We start from the raw sequence: 13,837 nt of genomic DNA, 5'->3' as shown, positions 1-13,837 counted from the left end.
ATATATGCATTCGCTCACTGCCTTTACTTCATCATCAGGGTCTCTTGTCTCTCTATAGCTCAATGTAGAAGCAAAGGCTTGTCCAATAAGTCAACAAATTGTCTCGATTGAAATAATGAACTGTAAAAGTCCATAAATGACATATAGCAGAAGACAAACGATTATTATACAGTCCCTAAAGTCTTGTTCACACCAGACATTTATTACAGCTCTGAGCATATAAAAAAAACAGATGTTGTGTAGCATCATCTAACACAGAGACAGGGCGATACTGAAGGAAGAGAGCGCGCAGATGAGTACACAAGCTGTCACGAGTAAGAATGTGAAGCACTAAGCACCAAACATGACCCACAGCTACAAGCAAAGCTTAGGCTTATGCAAGCGGGGCGATCTTTTTGTTTCCATGGCTTCTGTTTCTCTTTTTGTCCTAAGCCTGCCCATCCCAATGGATGCAGGGCGCTTGGCTTTCCAAAATCACAGACTTGAGGAGGATTTCTGAGCTAATCTGTCCTCTGCTATAGTTCTAGACTGATACATCTACTGTAGCACCAAAACATGACCTTTCATGCCTTTGAGAAACTCATTTAATATAATAATTCATTAAATATATTAAATATTATAAATATATTTAATAATTAATTTAATAACTCATTTAATTACAATCTTAGATTAATGATTTACGGCTTATGGCTGTAAAAACTAAACAAAACAACAACAACAAAATTGCATTAGTTGGTAAGTCTCAAAAAAATATGTCCTGTTCACATTTTAACCTAAACATTAAAAATTTCACAATGGAAATTATGCCTATTTTGGGATCAGTGTGTTGTTTTTTTTGTTTTTTTGTTTTTCTCCGCATTGTGGCATTATTTTTTATGAAAATTCAAGCACATTTTACACGAAATTCTCCTTAAACCATTGGAACGTTTTTTTATATATATAAGTTTTTTTGGGTGTGTGTGCGACATTTTTTCCGGAAAATAAGTCGCATTTTATTATTACATTCAAAAATAATGTAAAACACTGGTAAACAAAACAAAAGGTTTAGAAACATTATAAACACTTTAAACATGTCCTTTAGTTCCCCCTTACCCCAAAACAAATCCTTTAAATTTAGAAATTTAACAGTAATTTAAGTATGGGATCAATTTTCCACCAAAAGTATTGCAGTTACGGATAAAAATAAAAAAAATAATTGTGAAACCAAAATTTTAAAGCGCAAGTAAAAATATATTGCACAAAATTAAAAAATGAAAGCAAATTTTACAGAATAGCAAACAATGGTCACAGACCGAAAAATAATGTAATGTAATAATGCAATTATTGTAATAATACAATGTAGTGTAATAATGCAAAAAAAAAAAAATCAAAACTTTAAACACATTTAAAATCATATTGCACAAAACTGCTAAATTATCCGACTTGCACACAAAATCATGTTTTTCTTGGTTATATTTATCTGTTTTTGTGCTCTCAGACATTTTCTGCTCATATTGTTATTTTTTGTATGCTTATGCTGTTTTTCCCTTCACTCTTGTTTCCATGTTCTGCGCATGCTTTTCCAAATGTTGTGGTTAGATTTTCATGTAAATCAGGGCGGGCTTAAGCATCATCATTGGTCCACTATTTCTAGATTGACACTCCAATGCGCCTCATTAGCTGGAGATGCTCAGTGTTCACTTGTACAGGTGAAAATTAATAACTGTCAGCTGGGGTAACATCTTTCCATACAGGACACCGTTATGTGCCTGCCACTGCTGTACACCTACCTGGCGATCCGTAACCGTTAAATAAGTAAATTGGTAAATTAATTATGAATGAATGTAATGTTTTTGCATTGACAGGCTAGATTTGACTACTGATTAACGGGTCCCCTTCGGAAGAAATCGCGGACCAAAAGGGCACTTTAAAGTCGATGATTAAAGGGGCAGGGGCTCAAGCACCCCCGGCCCCCTGTGCACGCTGGGTGAATATAACGGCGGTGGGTCGCTAGGATGGCTCATTTAATGGTAACAGATCACCAGGTAGGTGTACAGCAGGCAGACACATATAACGGTGTCCTGTATGGAAAGATGTTACCCCAGCTGACGGTTATCCATTTTCACCTGTACAAGTGAACACTGATCATCTGCAGCTAATGAAGAGCGTTGGAGTGACGACAACTCCACTCTTCAACTGATTGGCTAGAGGAGGAGCTGTCAATCTAGAACTAGTGGACCAATCATGACGCTTAAGCCCACCCTGATTTACATGAAACTCTAATAGTAACATTTGGAAAAGAAAGCAGGGAACATGGAATACAAAAAATACAAATATGAGCAGAAAATGTCTGACAGCACAAAAAACTGAAATATAACCAAGGAAAACATGATTTTGTTTGCAAGTCGGGTCATTTTGCATGAATATTTCAGTTTTGTGCATTATGATTTTAAATGTGCTTAAAGTTTTTATTGATGCTTATTGTTTTTCAAAAATGCATTATTAAATTTTTGATTTATGCGTATTGTTTTTCCATTGTTCGAATCAAAACTTTAAACGCATTTAAAATCATATTGCACAAAACTGAAATATTAATGCAAAATTATCCGAATTGCACACAAAATCATGTTTTCCTTGGTTATGTTTCTCTGTTTTTGTGCTCTCAGACATTTTCTGCTCATATTGTTATTTTTTGTATGCTTATGCTGTTTTTCCCTTCACTCTTGTTTCCATGTTCTGCGCATGCTTTTCCAAATGTTGTGGTTAGATTTTCATGTAAATCAGGGCGGGCTTAAGCATCATCATTGGTCCACTATTTCTAGATTGACACTCCAATGCGCCTCATTAGCTGGAGATGCTCAGTGTTCACTTGTACAGGTGAAAATTAATAACTGTCAGCTGGGGTAACATCTTTCCATACAGGACACCGTTATGTGCCTGCCACTGCTGTACACCTACCTGGCGATCCGTAACCGTTAAATAAGTAAATTGGTAAATTAATTATGAATGAATGTAATGTTTTTGCATTGACAGGCTAGATTTGACTACTGATTAACGGGTCCCCTTCGGAAGAAATCGCGGACCAAAAGGGCACTTTAAAGTCGATGATTAAAGGGGCAGGGGCTCAAGCCCCCCCGGCCCCCTGTGCACGCTGGGTGAATATAACGGCAGTGGGTCGCTAGGATGGCTCATTTAATGGTAACAGATCACCAGGTAGGTGTACAGCAGGCAGACACATATAACGGTGTCCTGTATGGAAAGATGTTACCCCAGCTGACGGTTATCCATTTTCACCTGTACAAGTGAACACTGATCATCTGCAGCTAATGAAGAGCGTTGGAGTGACGACAACTCCACTCTTCAACTGATTGGCTAGAGGAGGAGCTGTCAATCTAGAACTAGTGGACCAATCATGACGCTTAAGCCCACCCTGATTTACATGAAACTCTAATAGTAACATTTGGAAAAGAAAGCAGGGAACATGGAATACAAAAAATACAAATATGAGCAGAAAATGTCTGACAGCACAAAAAACTGAAATATAACCAAGGAAAACATGATTTTGTTTGCAAGTCGGGTCATTTTGCATGAATATTTCAGTTTTGTGCATTATGATTTTAAATGTGCTTAAAGTTTTTATTGATGCTTATTGTTTTTCAAAAATGCATTATTAAATTTTTGATTTATGCGTATTGTTTTTCCATTGTTTGCTATTCTGAAAACATCGCTTTCATTTTAAAATTTTGTGCAATTTATTTTTACTTGGGTTTTTTAAATTTTTTGCAATACTTTTGGCAGAAAACTGATCCCATAATTGAATACATGTATGACACAAAGTAAATCTACTTTTTATTCATAATCATTATGAATAAATATGTATATTTATATTAAACATTTCCTTTTTACATTTAGGAAAGGAACTTGCTTAATTGACAAAAACAAAGTATAAAATGACACATTACAATATCTAAATGGTGCTAAAAATAGGTTTAATGTTCTTTATGCAAAATCTCTCTCTTGATTTTGGGGTGAAACATGCCCTTGACATGCTCGTTTCATAATTTTTTATGAGATTTGCCCTAAAGTAATCAAAGTCTCAGCCTGTATTGAAAGAAAATGTGTCCTGGAATTTGGGAGTATGGGATAAAACACAGTGTTTGTTTTTTATATATTAACCCTAAATGTTCGTTAAACTGAACAACTGTTTATTGTTTTGGCAGCATATTGCACATCATTGGACATCATGAGAGATATTAGTGAAACTGTCATTTATTGATTATTTATTGACAGAAAGTCAGCTGTGGCACTTAAAACTCCCATCTGTCCTAATGTATGATTTTTTTCCTCACTGTTCTCTTTTGACAATCACATGGAATTCACAATGGCCAGGCCTGATGACGTGGAATACAACTCATTTGTACTTTTCACAGCGTCCTGAATCATAAGTTACAGTATGTCCACTGAAAGAAGAACCAGCTTCATCTGTGAAGAAATTGTGTTCTGCATCATGCTTCTAAAAAGACCTGATTTTTTGTGCACATGGCCTTCAATGTATGTCAATGTCTCCGCCATTCACTGTCAGTTTTGTAAAAGTGAACCATTGCTCTTTTTTTTGAGACACTGACTAACTGTAGCTGGAAGATTGTTCTTTTTTCTAATCAAAACTGTTATATGAACTTGTGCCTGAAAACAAACAAACTACATCTATAATGAAAGTGGAAAAAATACTTTTAAACAATCAGCTTTTCTTAATGACGGGCACTGAGGGTCATTACACTTAAAGGGACAGTTCACTCAAAAACGACGATTCTGGCATCATTTACTCACCCTCGTGTTGTTGCAATGCCAAATGACTTGTTTCTATAGGACATAAATGGAGAAATGTTGAAGAATTGTATTCATTTTCAAGTTGTGAATTTCCATGCACTTTCAATGAATCAGGAACTGTAGCTGTCAAGCTTCAAAAGGAGCCCAAAACAGGATAAAACTGAGCCATGATTCATGCTACATTCCAAGTCATTTAAAGCCATACAATAAATAGCTAGAAACAGCCCAAAATATATACAAGAGGTTTTATGAGAGAAGTAGATGTCCAATTAGTGAATACATTATTATTTTATGCTGGATCTTTTAACGTTTTTTTAATTAGTTGGTCACGTTAACAAAATCTTTCTGAATGATTCATTCACAAAATAGATGGATATTTAGTTCAACTCAATGTCCCGATTCACTTGCAGCAGGAAACAAGATGATAAGTGAATAAAAACAGAAGAAACAAGTTTGTCGTACAAGTTTGAAACAACATTACGGTGAGTAAATGACAGAATTTCCATTTTTCTGTGAACTATTAATTTAAAACAAATTTTACTCACTGATATGTATCATTTAACAGTGCTTTTATTTAAGGTGAGAATTATTATTATTATTATCATTATAATATTTGTGTTTAATTTTTATGGGGCAATACAAAGCCCAGGTGCCCTTCCTAATGTATAAACATGTAAATATCTTGAAGGGTTTAATGTGTATTCTGAATTCAGAGTTAGAAAGATGATTAAAAACGTGTATTATTTATGAAGACAAAACTATTTTGTTAAATAGACCGAAAAAAGTGTAATACAGTAAAAAAAAAAAGAAAAAGTCGGTGTGTGTATGTATTTATTTTTTTTTACCTTCCTATCTTTCCAAGCATATCCAACTAGCTCATCTTCAGCCAGATGCACAGGGCATCTGATACTGCAGACATGAGCAGTTCCTAAATGCTGACAGAGCAGTATTTTATAACCAGCCATTCATTTACAGTGTGCAAACATCACATTCCCTCTGTCACAGGGAGAGCCAAGCACGTTCACTTTATTCTGCTACTGCTAAGAAAACAGTCGCCACACTGAGGGTCAGAGAGCAGGAAAGAGAGGAACTCAGACCATTACTGTAACTCCACCATAGGTTTACTCATCCATCATTGTCTAGGAGAGCATTAAAGTGCTGATACAACAGGAAGAAGTGGCACAAAGAAATCCTAGAGCCCCCTAAAAACCGATTGAAGAACTGCAACTTTCATCAAAAGTAGCAAAAACAGTAGCCAGAACTGAATTGCTTCCAAACATACAGACCGGCAATACTATTCAGATGTTTTGAGTTACAGTTATTAACAATGGATGTCTGTGATTGCTAAAAACTAAATGTGCCCACAAGATCATTTATAATTAAGGGAAGAAATGAATTAAGGTGAGGATCGTACCTGATGCTACTATACAGAGGATGGGGCTCTCTTTATTGATTTCATTTTCTTTTCACATCAGATAGGATATCAGCAGGAAGCATTTGAACTGCCAACTGGCCAGAAGCCCAAATAATGCAAAAGGGTAAAATCAGATGAAGTGCACTAGGTAGCAAATAAGTAATTTAGTGTAGTTACAATATTCAACAAGTCCAAAAAAAAAATGCTGTGACTAGAAATGTTACTATTAATATTATTAAATGCTAAATTAATTATGTTTTTTTAATGGATATTCATTTTTAAACTTGAGACTAAAGATTACATTTAACAGTTAAATTGTTAGTGTTTTTTAAATAATAAATATAAGGCAGGGTGAAGGCAAAGGCAATCTAAAAAAACTAAAATATATTTATAAATATAAAATATATATTTTTAAATGGATTAAACAATTGGCTACGTGATATGGTGTTTATATATCCCTGGCATCATTTGTCAAAGGATGTCAAAGCTGGCCAAAAAAAAAAGTGGGTAATTTTTACCAAGATGTGCAAGATAAACTTCCTATAAAGTTTGATAAAGTTTGAATCTTCCTAAGGGAAAACTAGTCTTGTCCGAATAGGGCTTGAGACATTGCACTTTCAAGCTGGAATACAGTTAGAAGATCATTCTTCAGTAGTTCTGAGATTTACAGTGCAATTTTTCATCAGCCTCTGTTGGATAGTGGGTAGAGTTTAGGTAATAATTATAAATATATATCTCCAGCCTTTCTTTTTAATATGAATTCTGGATAAAAGATCTTGGATGAATAAAAAAGCCAGGATTTATATTAATGACATCCTCAGATATACTGTTAACCAAAATCAACATAAGAACCAGCATTGCAAAAAACAATACATAATGAGAATCTTTGCCCTCAGGACTGAATCTGTCTGCACACATTGTTCTGTAAAAGTGCATTTGAAAACTCTTAACTCTTAGTAGGGAGATGATAAAGTTTGCAAAGTCAGGTGTTAAGAGTTGGGTGCATGTTTCCCTCTACCCACAGGACCCTCAATACCCTCCAATTAATCACCCCATGAAACCCTATCCACACCACTAATTGCCTCCCTCCACGTCCCTGCAGGATGAGGGCGAAGCAATTTAATGCAGCTCACAGCAATCAATAGCAATTAGGAGCATCCCTGACTAATCCCATTGAAAGCTGCGTCTTGGGAGATGGCCAAAGACCAGAAATCTTTCATTTTTTTAACCCTTGCAGAAACAACGAGCAAAGAAAAAAAACTGCTTGTTTGAAAGGGTCAACATTTGAAAATTAATTGCTTTTATTCTCTTTGGGTATTTTTTCCATCTAATCGAAATGCCACCTCATCATCTGTAGAGGCAAAGAAAGCCAGAATCCCATGATCCTGTCGTGGACTTTATGAACACCTTTTGTTTTTTTTAAAACAAAAGCTGTCTATGTAATTAGCATTGCATTTAAAAGTCTGATGAAGATGTGGGTGAATATAAATCAAATTTCCACAAGATCTCTGAATTGTTTGCACACAAGTTGCGAGTCTGCTCAAAATAGGTCATGTATCCTAACAATGGCAAATGTTTTCATAATTTTCTAGCATTCAGATGGCATAATTTGGCCTGGGGAAAAAAATCAAGTACAATAGACTCTAAAAAAGCATGCAAATACTTTCTCCTGAGACGTGCCACGTGCCTTGAATCTTCAGGGGATATTCAAACCCTTTATTTTGCCTCACATAAAGCATGATGAAAACTGCAATTATGATGTCTCTATCTTCCGATAAGGATAAAAACTACTTTCTCTAATGCAGAAAAAGAAAAAGGATTTTATTTGATGTCATGAAGCTGAAACATTAGGGACTTTCGCATCGCTTTAGTTCCAGAACTAAATGAACAGTACTAAAGTGCTGGGACGATTTTGTGCGAACTATTTCCCAGTACCATTTAAAGGGTTGCATTCGCACCGAGAGTGTGTACTAAGAAGTGACGTAAGCCGGTCAACAGCGACATCATTTGTGCGCGGCATTCAACAACAGAAACAAAGGAGAACAACATTAACAACAGGAGGATGGAGGACGCTGTGATCGGAGCTGTGTTTTTGTTGTGTCTCGCGGGTTTCACAATAATGGACATGGAATGTCGTCGTATACGTAAAGCGATTGAAAGAATGGAAAGGAGGACTAAGAATCTCCAACAACAACTGGCAGTGCTACATTTGCCTCTACTTCAGCATCCGTCCATCTATCGCTGTTCTCCATACTTGCGAAATAAGTTGACACAATGTTTACAGTATGTTTACACAGCGTTTTAAATCATGGCGGGTGAGGGCGTTTTCATACACGTTTGGCCAATCAATGTCTACTTACGTCACGATTAGTACCAGTTGTGCTGGTTAGACCCTGCTCCGGAGTAGGAGCTAATTTGGTTCTCGAAAATGGCAGTCCGGTACTAAAATCGCACCCAGTTCCGGTGGTGTGAAAACGCCAAAAAGTGGGTAGTTCCACAATTAGTTCTGGTACTATGAAAAGGTTCCCGCGGTGCAAAAAGCCCTATAATAATACAGTAAGTATATGACCTAGTGCTCAAGCACTGGCAGGAGTTGAAAGGCAGCTATGCAGTCCAGAAGCCACGTGGATGGAGCCGACCAAACCTTACCTACCCGGACCTTCTGGAGTTTGTAGGAGCTCTGAGGATCATACAAGATATACTGGGTGCAGAGAACCTGGTCTGAAGGAGGCTGGGCATGGTATGCTGCCATGCTCAGGGTTTGCATGACGTCACTCTCGGGTTTGGGCTGGCGATTCAGAAGCTGTCCTCCTCCTTCTTTCACTAACTGAATAAGCTTGTCTTTAGGTGGCTTGCAGAAGGAGCCCAGCATGTAGAAGAAGCAGCCATCAAAGAGGGGAGGCAGCTAAAGATGTACGAGAAAAATTAGAGCGATTTAGTACACAAAGCATTAATAAAGTACCTGAATATATAATTTATAGCATTCTATAATGACCTGCATTGTGTTTATTAGCATTTTGTTGAGTCTTTGCCATGTTGATAGTGGAAGTGACTGGAATTGAATGGAAAAAGAGAGAGGAAGCTGACTGGGTCACAGTACAGGCCAGATTTGAGCCCACAATTCCCACATGAGCACCAAAGCTCAACATACATCTAAGTGTGCTAGCTGCAAGTCACCATTGAGACATAAATATTTGCCTTTTTTAAAGGTGATACATAAATATTGGTCACCCTTTTTGACCAATTCCATTTAAAATTCCTTGATTATTCCAGGTTTTCCCATGACTGCAGGAACCCTTTAAATAGAGCCCTTCACAACTAAGAGCAACTAACAACCTTCCACAAAGAGATAAGTGTAAAGAAAGAGGTAAGCTATGGTTCAGTGGAAGTCTGAGCCACTTCTGTGTAATTGATGAAAGCTGCTGCAGAATGTTTGGGGTTAAAGTAACAGGCTTTTGCTCTGGTCTGGATAGTTCTGCAACAATGCCAGCTCAGGGAAGCCGTAAGATGCCCAAAGCAAAGATCTACCTATATATCACTGGCACTCACTTGTTGAGAGGTCAACATGCAAGACTTGGGCCACTAAAGCCTCACAATAAATAGCTGCAATATTACACAAATAAATGCAGAATTCAACTATGGAACGTGTCCTTTGCATTCTAATGCTGTTGCAGAGGTAACCAGTATTTACAGTATAGCATTTATAAGGCTTATGTTATCTTTATCAGCACAATATGGAATGCGGCTAAAACAATTCTTAATACTTTTCAGTCTTTTGGCAATATTTATAATCTCTGCATATTTATGCACTGTTGACAAAATTTTGATTAAAAATGCTTTAGTAAAACAGCAAAAAACTATTTAAAAAAAAGTAAAGAAAGCATGATTTTAAAACAGTTTTTTACTAAATGAGCAATCAATAACTACGTTCACTAATATAACAATATGCATCAACATAGACATTTATAAATGTCCACATTTAAATAAATATGCAGCACCATTGAAATGTTTGGGATTAGTAAGAATTTTTAAAAACAAATGAATACTCTTATTCATGAAGGATGTATTAGAATTGATCAAAATTGACAGTAAACTTTTCTATTTCAGTAAAAATTATGTTTCAATTTTATTTATTTATTTTTTAATTTTTTTTACTGAAGACTGGAGTAATGGCTGCTGAAAATTCAGCTTTGCCATTACAGAAATATATTAAATTTTAAAATACATTTAAAGTTATTTAAAATAACAGTTATTTTAAATTGTAATAATATTTCACATACATTGTTACCTTTTTTATTGTATAGATGGTGAAATGGAAAAATATTCAATGCAAAAAATGTCATATATACATATACAGTATCTCACAGAAGGGACATTTTCACTTAGGGGTGTACTCACTTTTGTGGCCAGCGGTTTAGACATTAATGGCTGTGTGTTGAGTTATTTTGAGGGGACAGCAAATTTACACGGTTATACAAGCTGTACACTCACTACTTTACATTGTAGCAAAGTGTCATTTCTTCAGTGTTGTCACATGAAAAGATATAATAAAATATTTACAAAAATGTGAGGGGTGTACTTACTTCTGTGAGATACTGTATATACAGTACACATATATATATATATATTTTTTTTTTTTTTCTGAATGATGCTGCAAATGAATCACCAAATTAGATTTTTCAATGAATCACATGATTTGAACTGATTCACAGAACTGAACTAAACAAACAAACAAACAGAAATCATCATCTTGATGTTCACAATGTTGCTTAATTTTATATTGTGAAAACATCACCTCATCCTACCATGCATCCAAACCCTGCGGTTTTCATGTTAAAGAACTGCAGAGAGGTTGCCATTAGACTGTGTCGTGAGGCTTCTTAGCAATCAGAGCAGAACACCAAGCTTGGCTTCTTCACTGCAAAGCATTCGAGTTGTACACCGTGGCCTAGGGAAATCACCAGTGCCCTATATTGTCTCACAATGCACAGTCCTCTCATAAAGTCACAAGTGTGTTCCCTCTCTTTGAATTCTCTGTCCTTGGGGAAATGTGTGACTTTCGAAACAAGCCACAATCCATAGCACAGTCAGTAATAAAAGCCAAGCCAGCCTGAGGAGAGCAGATCAACATGGCAGACTGACAATGAGAGACCATTAAAGAGCAGGACCAGGAGAGGGTTTCACTCAGCCATTATTCCTCCTCTCCAGAGAGGAAAATATGTCGATAACTGTTAGACCCTTCACATGTCGGCCTGTCACTCACCAGGCTGCCTCTGTTCACGCGGGCACGAAGGGGGCCGTCACCTGCCTCGTACTCGCTCTCCCTGACCCAGCTGCCTGCCTGAAGGCTACAACTCACCCCTGGAAGAAAGACTGAGAGTAAGAGAACGAGACATAGCAGATTTACCAGCCATACATCTGCATTTTAAACCTGTAAAGCCTGACATATGAAAAACATTTGCATATGTGTTTTTTGTTGATTATAATATTTGATACATCAGGCTTTATGATACATCAGTATGATATTATGAGAATATGGAGCTATTCAGAGGCTCAAACTGAACAAAAATATGCAATATGCAATCAAAGATGATGTATGGCTACATAAGACTCAACATATAGTGGCTAATATATTTATTATAATTTTAGTGTTATAGTATTAGCAGTTAGAGCTGCTTCTTTTTTGTTCCAAAAACAAAACAAAAAAAACATCATACAGGTTTGGAACAAAAAATTGAATGAAATAATGACAAAATTTTCATTTTTCGGGTGAACTTTTTTTTTAAGTGTAAAAGAAATCTGCAGTTTAAAAGCAAATAAGTACAACAGCAGTGATGCAACTCACACTTCAATTCTACAAGTCTAATGCTGTATTCTACGACTTTCACTAGGGAAAATTAACACAGCAGGACAAGATTTTCAGGGCAGGAAGACGCACAGCTAGAGGGGACCATGGATCTCTCTCAGCAAGGGTGAAAACAATCTTTTTGTTCATTTCTGTCAGGTACAATTCTTCACAAAAGGTCTTCAGCACAACATACTACATGTGATCTCAAGGCTGTCTAAAAAACAGCTGCTGCTTCACACACACATATAAAAAACAAAACAAATCGATCACAAACCTTCTTCGCCCGCTCTACTTGTTTACAACTATTTGATAGCGTTCTGCTCAGTTTGCCCTAGTTGTACGTCTGGTTGAAATAGCCCTTTCTTGACTAAAGAGCTCTGGAAGAGCAGGCAGCTATTGTCTGTTGTTCCAATGAGAATGATGACAGAAAAAGGACAAGGGGAATAAATGGGCACCTTGTAGAGTGTCTAAAAATATATAAGAAGCAATTTAAGAGGAGAGCCAAGATGCTAGCTCGATCTCTCATTGCTTCTCCAACTGATAGGCTGTCTTATGTGCCTTTATTTTGAGCAGTTTGACATTTGATTTTATTTTAATTTCCAAATGTACTTGTAAATAAAGATGAACTCTATACTATATATATTTGACAAAATTAAGCTGTATTTCCATGTAAATTTGGAACTGATTAAAAATGTATTAAAAGTGACAGTAAAGGCATTTATAATGCTACAAAGATTACATTTTTTTAACAAATACTGTTCTTCTAAACCTTATATTCATCAAAGAAACATTACTCTTTTTACTGCGTGTTATTTTTTTTTATATAAAATGCAGCCTTGGTGAGCATAAGGGGGGAAAACCGCTTTCAGACACAGGGTCGGATTTACCTCTTAATGTGACATAGGAAAAATAAATTTTTGCCCCCCCCCCACCCCCTCCTATTAATATGGACTATTACCACCTCAAAACAGCAAGCTACAATGAATGATAATCCATGGAAACCGTTACAGTGTTCTCTATAGTAGAATCCCATTGTTGATCACAAAACGTCATTTTATTTTAGAGCTAGTAATGGAAGCTTGAGCCTTTAATATGCAGACTAATGTGGTTATTAGAGAGAGAGAGAGAGAGAGAGAGAGAGAGAGAGTGAGAGAAAGATTAAGCAACCTGTTAACACAGTCACGGAAAAAAATATGCACGTTTAACTGCTTCAAAAACAGCGACATTACCACCTCCATGCTGAGAAATGTCATGTAGCTTTTCAGTTGCAAAACTACTTTACTGATAATGTCGGGGGCAGCACTGACAATTTCTGTGTGCATGTTTGATCTGTGCGTGCGAAGGACTGAGTATGTTCTATATGCGTGTGCGTTTGTATGAGAAAGAGCAGGAAGAAAAAAGTGTGCTTTTGGTAGATGATAAAAAATGTAATTTCTTGAGAAAAAATATTGGAAATAGTTTGTATCTTCTGCTGTTTCTGGTAGCACATAGAATAAAAAATTATTTTTCTGTATTGTAATAGGGCCCCTCTGGACGTGCGAGCATAGGCACATGCCTAGAATGCCGATGCATAAATCCGGCCCTGTTTAGACCCCAAATCTTTAAAGATTAGTGTTTGTTTGTATGTGTATTACATATAAAATAAAAACTGTATATAATAAATATAAACTAGAATATATCTTGACTTATTTTACTTCAGTCTACCAAAATAGTGTTAATTAAATGTGTATATATATATATATATATATATATATATATATAATGTTTTT

General features: G+C 36.1%; 1 protein-coding gene across 1 annotated transcript in view; it reads right to left on the bottom strand.

Annotated features, from left to right (window-relative positions):
- Positions 1 to 8,789: 8,789 nt before the first annotated feature.
- LOC107574367 (BRCA1-associated RING domain protein 1-like) overlaps positions 8,790 to 13,837 on the bottom strand; it is a 23,224-nt gene continuing 18,176 nt past the window's right edge. Inside the window, exons 8-11 of the mRNA XM_016260806.1 lie at positions 11,832 to 11,845; positions 11,615 to 11,638; positions 11,484 to 11,581; positions 8,790 to 9,125 (exon numbers count right to left, since the gene is read on the bottom strand). Coding sequence (XP_016116292.1) covers positions 8,790 to 9,125; positions 11,484 to 11,581; positions 11,615 to 11,638; positions 11,832 to 11,845 — 472 coding nt within the window. The remainder of the gene's footprint in view (positions 9,126 to 11,483; positions 11,582 to 11,614; positions 11,639 to 11,831; positions 11,846 to 13,837) is intronic.

Source organism: Sinocyclocheilus grahami, unplaced genomic scaffold (assembly GCF_001515645.1).
Source record: "Sinocyclocheilus grahami isolate Dianchi unplaced genomic scaffold, SAMN03320097.WGS_v1.1 scaffold2198.1, whole genome shotgun sequence".
Classification (NCBI taxonomy): Eukaryota; Metazoa; Chordata; class Actinopteri; order Cypriniformes; family Cyprinidae; genus Sinocyclocheilus; species Sinocyclocheilus grahami.
Note: the sequence above shows the minus strand (reverse complement) of the source record. Positions and strands in the feature narration are given on the sequence as shown.